The 12,213-nt window shown below is 44.7% G+C and overlaps 1 protein-coding gene across 3 annotated transcripts in view; it reads right to left on the bottom strand.

Moving 5' to 3' along the window:
- dscaml1 (Down syndrome cell adhesion molecule like 1) overlaps window positions 1–8,660 on the bottom strand; it is a 98,428-nt gene extending 89,768 nt beyond the window's left edge. For 2 of the 3 annotated variants that reach the window (XM_069534362.1, XM_069534363.1), the window contains exon 1: window positions 8,410–8,652. In XM_069534362.1, the coding sequence (XP_069390463.1) occupies window positions 8,410–8,452 (43 nt within the window). In that variant the 5' untranslated portion in view covers window positions 8,453–8,652. Of the gene's footprint in view, window positions 1–8,409 lie in introns of all 3 variants that reach the window. The other variant, XR_011244536.1, reaches the window with a different exon arrangement.
- Window positions 8,661–12,213: the final 3,553 nt, after the last annotated feature.

The following is a 12,213-nucleotide window of genomic DNA, read 5'->3' as shown; positions in this document are numbered from 1 at the left end:
GGTAGGGAGACATAAACAGTTGATTGTGTTTTGAATCTGTTCTGTCCAGTGTAAATAGTGACATAGTGGCATCCTGTAAAATCCAAACTGACATAAGTTGATTTCCACTCATATATTTGCATTCCTCTATCTCCCTATTTTCCCAGAATCCACTTTTCCTGCCACACATAGAGACAGTCAATGTAATGTGATTGGAATTTGTATGCCAGACGTAGAGAGTTAAACCCACATAATCTCCTCTCACATTTAACACACACCGTCTATCCACCTTGGAATCGCACTGCCGTGGGAGGCCAGTGTCCGACTTCCCTGCATGTTCTCATCCGTGTGTGGGTGTAAAGCGAAGGGAGAGATCAGGGAGACAGGCAGCAGCGCAATACTACAGGATATGGGTGGCTGGTTGGGGTAGGGGTGCTCTGGAGCAAAGGGGTTTGGATGCACTGGGTTTGCCCGCGTGTCTCCATGTGTGGCCAGGTCAAAGGAGTAGAGGTGTTAACGTTAAATGAGTGCCTCTGTTCTGGATGTCAAACAAAGCCAACACCGGAGGCCGAGGTGTGTGGGAAAAGCGTTGTGATCGCTGTTTGGGCTCACATGCAGACTGTAAGTACATGTGTACGAGAACGGCGGAGATGCTGAGGAAGAAAAGAGTCATTGTTCTCCTGCCTACCAGCTAAAACTGGAGCAGATCCTCAGTGTTCAAACATCCAAATTCAGGTCAAGTTCAATCCATCCTACCATCCGAATCCATGTCAATCTAACTCACAGGCTGCGAGGCCGACTGATCTGCATTTTGAGCACCGAGGAGAGCGCCCCACACACACACACATGCACACACACAAGCAGTGTTTCCATATTGAGAAAATAAAAATGAAACTATAATGTGATGACAGTGACCTGCTTCTGTCTGATGATAAATGCTGTTATTTAAATAATATTTCCACTTAAAAAGAACATTTTGTTGCTGTGTAGGCCTTCGCTTATATTATTATTTTTTAAGAATCTGTGATCAGAATATCATCATGTCAATAAGATCATGTCTTATTTGTTATGTTAAAGGTACAGTGTGTAGAATTTTGTGATATCTAGTGTTTAATTTGCATGTTGCAGCTGAACACCCCTCACCTCACCCTCTCCTTCCAAACATGAAAAAGAACCTGTGGTAGCCTTCAGTTGTCATAAAACTCAAAAGGTGTTTAGTTTGTTCAGTCTGGACTAATGTAAAAAACATGGCGGCTCCCGTAGAGCGGACCCCCTCAATGAAAATATAAAGTATTTTAATATAAAGGGGAGTTTCTGGGGTAAAGAAAACTACAATTCATACAATTTAGATGAAACGAACTAGTGAAAACATCATGAGGATTATTCTACATTAAATTTCTGCCATTAATTTGGCCTAAATCTTACACACTGGACCTTTAAAGTCTTTATCTGTACATGGTTCTGTTCTTGGATGGATCGACTAACGAAACCCAACTTCCTCCAGGATCAATCAATTATTTCTGATTCTGATGTCAACACAAAATAATGCTGGGCCTCAGACTAGTGAACATGTTTGCACAGGCTCAAGCACCCTTTAGTTTTACACATTTGATGTATGAGGTTTCTTGGTGGAAGTGTTTGATGTGTTTCATCACAGAGAAAACAGTGGTCGCACTGGATCTGTGGCTACTTGTGTGAATGCAAACAAGAACAAGTGATCCTGGAGGACATCGTAGTAGGTTTAGTCAAGTTTGCATTCCTACTGCTACAGTTTGGAGTGGCAGCAGATGGATGTGCAAGCCACTTATTTGTTCCCTTTCACTTTTTATTCAAACTTTTCTGCTCACAGGTTTTAATCCAAAAACCGGTGTCACACTAGACTCAGATCAGTGCGGAGACATGCAGTCAGCATGTCATAGTTCTTTAAAAACTGCATCGTCCAAGTTTGTTATCTGACTTATGTGCAGAAGTTCACCCGTATGACTAGAAATGCCCAGCCTCTCTGCTTGTGTCCTATTAATGAATGAATTATATTAATATTTATCACATTTTCCAGACATTCACAATGGGATAACAAGAAAATCTAAATAAATAAACATGATTTTCTACCATTAATATATATTTTCTGCTTTTCGAATGTCTTACATTAGATTCCTGACTGCCAGGTTGGGAACCACTGTTTTCACTCTGCACCTGAGTCATTTGCTGTGAAATAAACAAACTTAAAATTGTTATTGTGACGTAATCAAAAATGGCCTCAAACTAAAAATTCAAAACAGCTCAGGTGCAGAAGCTCAAACTCAGAGGGGGTCGATCCTGCAGGGGAAAACTAGGCCCTCTAAAAAGCTGCAGCAGCTTATGATGCGATGGCTAATCGCTTTGTCCTACAGAACAAATTCAGGTCACTGAGTTCACACACACACATGCACACTCATGCACGCAAAGATGTTTGTATACAGCCACACAGAAGCAAACTCCAGTCCACGCCATGCACATGGATTGCAGCCTGTAGCAAAAGACACCATCATGTAGCGGTCGTGGTTCAGAGTTTGGTCACTTGGGGGTTCACAGCTGTCCGTGATATGTGATATGACACAGACGCAAAGCAAAAACTTTTTGAAGTTCATAGTTTCCTGCTTCTCTTGAGCTTTGAACTCTTCAGGAAATCTGACAGTTGAAATGTATGATGAGAAAAAAAATCAAATAAATTATAATTATCTGAAAATGTAGTAAGCTGCATTAACATGTGTGACTGCGGCCATAAACAACCCAGACCTTTCAAGAAATTTGAATAAAATGTACAGACGACCACAGGGGAACTACAACAAACAATGCTATCAGTCAAATATCACCATAAACTGTAAATATTTCATATAAAGCAAAATATAAAAACATGGCGCACATTAACCTAGTTTTCCCTCTTTATTTGGGCAACATCTAACCTCAGATGCTTATTTGAGTCCTTTCATAGCCCCAGGCTGCCTTTGCACCCGTTCCCCAGCAGAGAAATAAGGAGCAGAGGAGCAGCACTCATCCGTTCATGAACTGTATTTTCATTCCCTTCTTTGAGCCCGAATACATTGATTAGGATGAAGAAGGTCAAAGAGATTTTGGGTGAAACGCTCACAAACATCTTTCCTGTCAGGTTGAATCCTTTTTCCATTTTTCCTCTTCTTTTCTAAACCCTCACTTTTCTTTCAGCCTGCGTTTCTTTTTCTGTTGTTCTTTTTACTCAAATCTTTCTTTGAGATGCACTCAAATACATTTGCACTTTTTTCCCCTATTTTTGCAATGGATATGAAAATGGAGTATGAATATGTATGCTGGAGGAGCATGGATATTGCCTATGGTGAACCGCTATGCATAATGCAGCTTTTTCTGTCTCATCTACATTCATTCACACACACACACACACACACACACACACACACACACACACACACACACACACACACACACACCCATGCACGCACACTGAGATTCATACCATTACGTGCATAGAAAAACAGGGCTATAAATCCCTCTCCTTCTCCCTCCCGCTCTCACTCTCTCTCTCCATCAAACACACAGACACACAAAGTCACATAAATAAATTTCAGATTGCACATATACATTCATAATAGCAAGTAGATTTCCTATTCGGTGAACCATGTAGCACTACAGATAACAGCACACAAAACACATTCAGGCCAAATGGCTAAAGCATTGAAGTCAGTGGGAATAGAGTCTTTGTAGTGATGCTACACAAAAATGGAAAGACATAATAGGCAAAAGATATGATTGTGTTTGATGGGGGGGGCTCATTTACTATACAATGACTCCAGATTGAGATATGCATTAGGGTTGCATGACAATGTGTCTCTCTATTTTGTGTGCAGTCAGAGAGGAAATCATTTTCAAACATGGTGTCATATCACGGCAGAAACACTGGAGTGGAGAAAGAAAAGCTGCATGGCATGATATTAGGGATGTGAATACATGCATGCACACACACATACACAGGGAGGGGGGGTTAGGAGGTGGTAAACAACCCCTATGCAGAGTTTATGCAGTGTCAGTAAAATATTAGGCAGCCATTTCAGCATCTGAAAATTCACATCGCCCACTTCAGAAAGATGATTTCCGCTGTTGAAGTGAGTGTCAGATTTGTAGAGATGTTTTTTCTTCTACTATTCTCCCTCAGAGACAGGGCCATAAATTGTTTGATAGTAAGCAGAACAGGAGAGAGAGAGAAGGGAAGAGGAGCGCATGCAGTGAAAGAGAAAGATGATTGTGAGATGCTGAAGTATGATTGTGTGCTTGTTTGATTTTGTCATCCAAGAAGCAGCCATCAATCCTTCCCTTTGTACCTAATGGAGAGGTCACCAGGGCAACCGGACACAACTGTGCATAAAAACCTGTTGAGTGAAACCAACTTATAAGTGTGTATATGTGTGTGTGTGTGTGTGTGACAGCTTGGTGCCATTACAATGCTGTTGCTATGGACTGTACAGCTGTGCATGACAGACATTTGAGCCTAAAAGAAGCGTTGGGATTGTTTTATTGTGAGTGGTGCGTGACATCTGAATCGACTCAATGCAAGAGTATCCTCTCACCAAGTCCTGTCATGCACTTCTGTTCACTTAAACAGTCTCTTTTCATTTAAGATAAATCATCCAACCAGCCTGTATGAAGGGATGTGCAGAGATGTTATATTTCATCGGCCTTCGAGGCAAAACCACAACTGACATTATTATCTAACACCAATTGGCCGACGTGTTTCAAGACAAACAAAATGTTCAGACTGGATGTGAGACCGGATGACTCGATCAGATGGACGTGTTTATGCTGCACCGCCTAACTGCCAAAAGCAGAGCGCCAATAACACCCCGACAACGAAAACAGGCTTTGCTCGCCGGAGCACAGCGAGGGAGGTGAAGTTAACGCGAGGGTGACATGTAGCCATTATACTGCGAGGCTGTCTCTCTGAGAGACAACTGACGGGCTGCGCAGGCACAGTGGGACACAGTGGGAGCCGGGGATGTATAGTGGCCTTTCAGTGACTTTTTTCTACAATTCTTTTTGCGTAATTGGAGCTGTGCGTCATGGAGCTGTATCAGATCCGTGTTTAAAGTAAGAGATGTACGAAAGAGATGTGGCAGTGGGGCACGATTTCGTCGTGAAATTACGCATGAACCATCTCTCGCTCCAAGTTCCTGACATTCATTGATCGCTTTTACTTTGCAGCAAACCAACCAACATAATGAATCTTGAACTATATAATCTCTGTCCTCTCCATCTGCAAATATAAAAAAAACAACATCCACAACATATTAAAAGTGAGAAAGACAACTCCGGAGTTGCTGCCATAGACTTCCTCCACATGCGCAACCGAAGTCTTAACCCAGACGCAACAACTCTGAGAGCATCGTGCGGGTGTAGCCGAGTAGCCACCAGAGTCTGACTCATACCGCAATTACTGGGCTCCCCCCTCCACGCACTTCTCCTCCAGTCGCTATCTGTTTTGATTCAGAATTTACACACAGGCCGTGGTCTGCAGCATCACCGTGCAGCACACACGCAGGTCTCGGGAAAACACAGGACTCCCTTGTAAAGGAATGAGAACTCTGAACTGTGACATGCAGGTGATCAGATGAGATGCACACACACACACACACACACACACACACACACACACACACGGACACCACACTGCACAATCTTCACACCTTCACTGAAATCTGGTGTGTTCTCTACTGGAATCAAGAAAGAAAGGTGACAGTAAATAACATAACCTGCACACACAATGAATTCATACAAAACGAAGCTTTTTCCATCAGATGCACAAATACAGTGGATCCTTGTGAAGCAGTGTTTTACATCCACGCAGGATCAACACTAACACAGTCAATATTCAGTTTCATGTGTTGCAGGAGGCCTCTCGACCAAAACTGGATAAAACCGGAATCACATTAATTGTTGAAATTATTATAGCAAGAGGTCTCACTCCACCTCCATCACTTCACCACGACATTTCCTTGAAATGTGAACAATCACTGGTTAAAGCTCCTTAAATTCAACGATGAATCGCGTTTCCCCTTTTCCTCACTGATTTTGAAAATACGTATTAATCATTATAATTATTTCATCCTTCTCCAATGTCTCAGGCCCTGCACGTTCTGGCCTGGCAGGCCTTATAAAAGCCTGTATTCCCCACACAGTCCTCAGCTGAGTTTGTCTCAATTTTATTTCCATAAAATGACAACCAACCTCCCAAATCATGACAAAGAGGAATGGGTGTATTCTCCCCCTCCTCTCTCTCTATCTATTCATCAATCTATCCATCCCTCTGCTCCCCCCACCTCTTCGCACTCCATGGGTGCAGGTGTGCTGATACGCAGCCAAACCAACGCCACGAACGCTCAGTAATGACTGAATGAATCTCGAATTAATGACAGAAAAAAATACAAAAAACTAAATTCTCTTTAAGAAATGCAGTGGTGTGATGGGAAATATATTTTCATGCTGTATCATAAAAAGAGAGAGGCAGAGGATTGTGTGCCATTCTGGGAGGCGCGGCCGAGCCAGGAAAATACGCAGTACTAATGCATATGCATGTATGATAATAGAGCAGTCTTTCGCACCGTTAAAATAAAGTTTATTAAAACATGATATGGATCTAAAATACACATCTGCCACACGAGCCAACAAATCACAGCTGGTTCGAGCAGAACGACTGGAACATGGCTCTGAAAAGCCACGGAAAATGGAAGTTTGTTTTCCACTGCGTTATCTACATCTCTCCCATCTCAAGCACTCTTTCCGCTCCAGTGGCTGTTTGCAGCCCCCAGTCCTCCCCCCTCAGACACACACACAATCACACACACACACGCGCGCGCACTCACACTCACAGTACATCTCGTTCAGGCACGGGACAGGACGATGTACAGTGTGTATAATCGAAATAGAGCCTGTAATCCAATTACATACAACGAAAAGAGCGCAGAAGTCCTCGCCGCAGCTGCAGCCTGGCAGAGGGCACTGCCAAGGCCAATGATGGAGAGCAGGAGCATGAAACACACGTTCTGCCCACAGTCATAAACAAATGATTAGGATTATTTCAAATTTACTGTCAGAAAAGGCTCATAATCAGGCATTTTAACTTACAGCACGGTGCTTAACAGAAAAGGCGTCAATATGAAGTGGGAATTTTAAATAATGCTTTTTTATTCTTTAGTGGAGTGACAGAAATCCATATAGAACAAATTAATCATTTAAGCCAATTCATTAAAAAAGAAAAAACAGAATATTTCTCTCCCATCTGCAGCATTTAGAGCGAAGCCAATCAGTGGAATCTGGTGCCACAGAAAATGGTGGATGAATAATTAGACCAGGGATGATAACAACTGAGTGTGCATGCACTGACACTGTCCGTTTTATCAAAGAAAGAAAATAAAGTGTTATCAATGGCCTCGTCTTTCAAATGTCCAACCGGGGCACATTATCCACAAATTAAAGGCCAGCGCTCAATACCCCCCCAGCATCAGTTCACACGTCTCTCATAAAATGTATTGACCCTTGTAGCCTCACAGCAGCGCGCACTCTTTCAACACACGCACAATCAGGCGTTTTTAAACTATTGAAATGTTTCCTTCCAAATAAAATTGACTGATATATATATATATATATATTTAGGATCATAAACCACTAGACCCCCCCCTCCCCCCCCCTCATGCACACGCATATGCGCGCGCACACACAAACATACAATGGTATCTTATCTGTTTTGAGGGGCCAAAGAGTCAGCGAATATACATTCAACTCCTGTGACTCTTTTTGACTTTTGCGCGTAAGCATCCGACAGCTGTGGCCAGCACCAGCGCTCGAGGTCGCACCGTCTCTCTGTGCGCGCGCGCGCGTTCAGATCCTTATCTACCTCTCCTCCTATTCAACAGCCTCCATATTCACGACAACTCCACATACTCATCATGCAAAATGCAAATGCCGTTGTCCTTTTCATCTCCACGATTTTTAGTTTGGAGATCTGTGCAGCTTTCTCCGTGCGCATCCAAATTAAGTGCATATTGATTTTTTATGCTCGTGATAAGCCCCTTCATCATTTTTAAATCATATCATCAGCTCATCATGATGAGACACTGAGGATGGAGGATGAATGCGAGCACTCCTTCAGGAGGAGAAAGATGAGGGCAGACCAGGATAGCATCCTCTCCAAACATTAAGAAAAAGTTGTCAGTGCTCCTCCTGAGGTGATTCAGAGTTTGATTTCACGTCCCTGCCCCCCCTTCGTCAATGTAACCAGCTCCATCCATCAACATTCATCCACCTGAGAGGCTGATAATGAGAAATACGCACAGCCAACTTCAGAATTGCAGTAACGGGAGACAGGCATGCAGATAGGCAAACACTCACAGACACCCATTTCCAACCTACCTTCTTGCAAAGAATACAGCAGAAGTAAAGTTACAAGCCACATGCCATTAAAAGCAGTTATATTTCACAGGAATGTTGTGCAGTCCCCGAGAAGAGTGCACGGCGCGGCGGTCGGCCAGGCGAGGCTCCGTGCTGGACTGGTTCTGCTGATGCTCCCCGGCGGTCTCTCCAGCCCTGGTCCCACACTCTCCGACGCCGAGCAACGAGCCGCGGAGCAAGTACCGCCTCTGCTCCGCGCTCTCTCCTCCCCTTACCGGGACAGGCTGCCGTCGCCCCACCCACCCCCCAGTATCCTAGTGATGCGCCGTGATGGAGAGGTGAGCCGTACGCGGGACCAAACGAAAACCACCTCTGTTTTACGCGCTCAGGAAAGGTGGTCTTATCCGGTGCGCCTCACGAGTTGCCAGTGCAAACTTCAAAAAAAGAAAATACCAGTCGTACAATTAATTTCAATTGTGTTCTTCTGTGCAAGCAAGTTGAGAAAACAACCGTTGGAGTGAAATGACAACTATGCAAATCAACGGAGGAATTTACATAAATCCGTTTACATCGTGTTGTGTCTGCGTAAAAATGTCCACGCCAACATAATGTGCACATGTAAAGATGGAAAAAAACGTGAGCATTTTGCAGAGTGATTTCCAGGTGAGGAGGACAAGCACCAGGAGCGCATAGAAGCTGCAGCCTCCTTTAACTTCAGGGGGAAAGTGGTGATGTTCCCTGTGCACCTATGTCAGTAAAACACTGTGGTGCTTGATCAGTGACCTTTTGCTGTTTTTCTATCTTACTCACAAGTTCATATAGAAACATAAATATATAACTCAAATATTCAATGTCCTGTTACTCAAATGTTAAAGTGCGGAAGTTAAACTTCCTGAAACTGAGGGTAGAAGTAGTCAGTATAGAAAGCCTGAATGTGCTGCAGCCAGTCAGTTTTGAATGTTTTTACACTGAAGCTCAGCACTTGACCAGGATGCAATCTAAACATCTCATGTCAGATTACAGCATCAGTGACTCCAGTGGGATCACCACCTTATTCATTGTCAGTCCTGGTGTTTTTATATTTATCTACTCAGGGTCACATCCAGTTTATGCCCAAGCTCATCCGATCTAAGACACAAAACAGGGATGGGCCTGGTTAGTAATGGGATGGAAGACCAACTTAGAGCAAATGCTTTGGGAGGCTGAAGCGTGTTGTCCACTAATCAGAAGGTCAGTGGTTCGATCCCAGGTTCCTTCAAACTCCAAATTGCCCTTGACAATTGTGCCGGTGATGTGTGATAGAGAAAGTGCCACACTGTTCGAATGTCTGAGAAACAAAACGGTAGTGGTCATACTAGAAAAGCATAACATAATTACAGACCATTTAACCTAGTACAAAACATTCTTCCCAAACTAGCTTTAGGTCATTATATTTCAAACCAAATCAATGAATACAATCAACTGAGATTTCAGCATGCCTGATCAACACACAGTGAAATAAAAAGAAACACAACGCTGATCGTTGGTCAAAATCCACTTGTTGTCTGTTAAGTCACAAAACTAATCTGACATCATCAAACACCTTCGACTTGACACGCACAACCTTCTGACCTCCACCGTCACTTTTCCCGTGTCTGGTTCTAATGTGGTGTTTTGAGTGTCCACACCAAAGAGAGTACTGCCCGTGGAATCAAGCTGTGGCTTCTCGCTCCCACTGAAGAGACACTGTAGTACACCAGGCAAGGCAGCACACGCTGCCTCCACTCTCTATTATGTAACAGGTGGAAACACACACACCCACGCACCCTCTCTGTCTCTGTCAGACCCACAAATGTGCACACACACAAACAGCACAACAACATGAAACATGCAAAGAGCTTGCACAGGAGCATTTCCATAATAGATTCGGCTACATCCAGATGTGTTTAAATTGTTTCTAGATGAATGCATGTTCACTTTATGCACTTCCCCAACTGCAAACTAATTCAAGTGCAGCCTGTGGTGCATGCTGAGTGAGACGGGCACTCCTGAAATGTGACAGCCCTCAGGGAATATAAGAGGTCTCTGCACCGTGTATTCTGCACCTCGATACTCTTCCTCATCTTCCAGTGACAAACTGGACATATAACATCATCCAACACCTTGAAGCTGCTCACACACAGAGGCTCCACCCAGCAGCCCTGTATGGCGACACATGAAGTCTCTGTCAGGACTTCAAAAGCAGTGTGGCGAGCTGGTTAAGAAGCTGATGTGAGTTGGTCTGACAGCACCAAGCAGGTTGTACTCTGTGTCAGCCAGTGATCATCATGGGGGCTGACAGGCTGAGCTGGACCAGCCAGGCCAGAGAACAGGCAAGCAGCTCCCAGACAGCTCGAGTGACTGTCACCGAGGACAGGAACCAGGACAGGCTGCCACCACACCACTAAAAACCACCACGACACGTGACTCCCTCTCCGTCACTCTGCTCCGTCGTTGCCTGGAGATAGGGAAGGAGATAGGAAGCGAGGAGCCAGGAGGGGAGTGAGGGGAAAGGAGTTTGTTGACTGAGGAGGAAAATGGGTGAGCAGGGCAGGGGAGAAACAGAGAACGTGGAGGGAGGGGTGAGGGGCGGGCGTAGAGAGTGATGAGGCAGATAAGTTAATGTGGATGTTAATGTTAATGCTGAGACAATCACAGCTCCCCTCAGGTGCTGGCTACATGTTAGGATCATATTAACATTAATGTATCCAGTATTACCGTGTAGCCCAGAGAAACATCTTCAAGGTCAGAATTAGGAGAGGGTGAGGGCAAATGGTGCTTAGCTGTGTGCAAGGTCGGACAGAACGGAGCGAGAATGGGGAGAGAGCTGCAGGAATAGGGATGATGATGATAGTCGGAGGAGCTGCATCATTCAATGATGGGTCAAACGGAATAGTTGTGATTCTTCAGAACCACATCACATTGTTGGAAATGGACTTTAAAAACCCAAACATTACCACTAGTGTGGTATCAGTCCTGAGCCGGGGCGGGGGGGCCGTCTGGCTAACTCTGGACGCCGTCGTGTACGAAACGAGCCTCTGCATTAAGCTAATATGAACCACACACCACCGTGCTGCAGTGCATTCACAGGAAGGCGCCGACCAATGGAGTGTGTTTATCTTTAACCAAGCATGCGTGATTGTTGTGGCAGATGTGTGAGAGTGTATCAGCACATCAGAGGATGTGTGCCAGCGCGAGTGTGTGCCTACGTGGCAGCAAAGCGTATACACTCATCCACCCTATACTGTCGACTGTGCGTATACATGCGTGTTTGTCTGCATTCGTTTGCATGTGCTCGTGCACGTGTTTTTTTGCATGAGAGTACATGCATGTGCACAGTAGACATCAAGGGGTGTTAATTTATTCAAATGAGCTGGGGGAGGATAACGAGAGGATGGGGTGAGGGGCGGAGGTGGGATGCGTGTGGGGGGGCACTTTCTTCAGCTGTAGGTTCATCTCTACAAAACCCCCCCCCCACCACCACTTGTTTTTTCCACATTTGCAAATGAGACTATTTGCATGGCTGATAAGGAAGGGAGGCAGGGGAGATGGGGAGACAGAGGGAGCAAGAGAAAGAGGATGAGATTGAAAGAGGAGGAAAAATTAAATTGGAGATCGGACGAGATGCGATTCCGAGGCAGACAGAACGCCTGCAGTCAAAAAAAAACACACCGTGCCAGGGCGATACCACCGCTTCCAAGATGGCTGCTGCTGGAGGCGTCCTCAGTGGGACCAACCCAGAGACCCGCTGCTCTCGCTCCATTGTGGGTGACACACAAACACACTTTCTGACTTCAGCTCTGATCC

This window comes from Paralichthys olivaceus, chromosome 11, assembly GCF_024713975.1.
Source record: "Paralichthys olivaceus isolate ysfri-2021 chromosome 11, ASM2471397v2, whole genome shotgun sequence".
Taxonomy (NCBI): domain Eukaryota; kingdom Metazoa; phylum Chordata; class Actinopteri; order Pleuronectiformes; family Paralichthyidae; genus Paralichthys; species Paralichthys olivaceus.
Note: the sequence above shows the minus strand (reverse complement) of the source record. Positions and strands in the feature narration are given on the sequence as shown.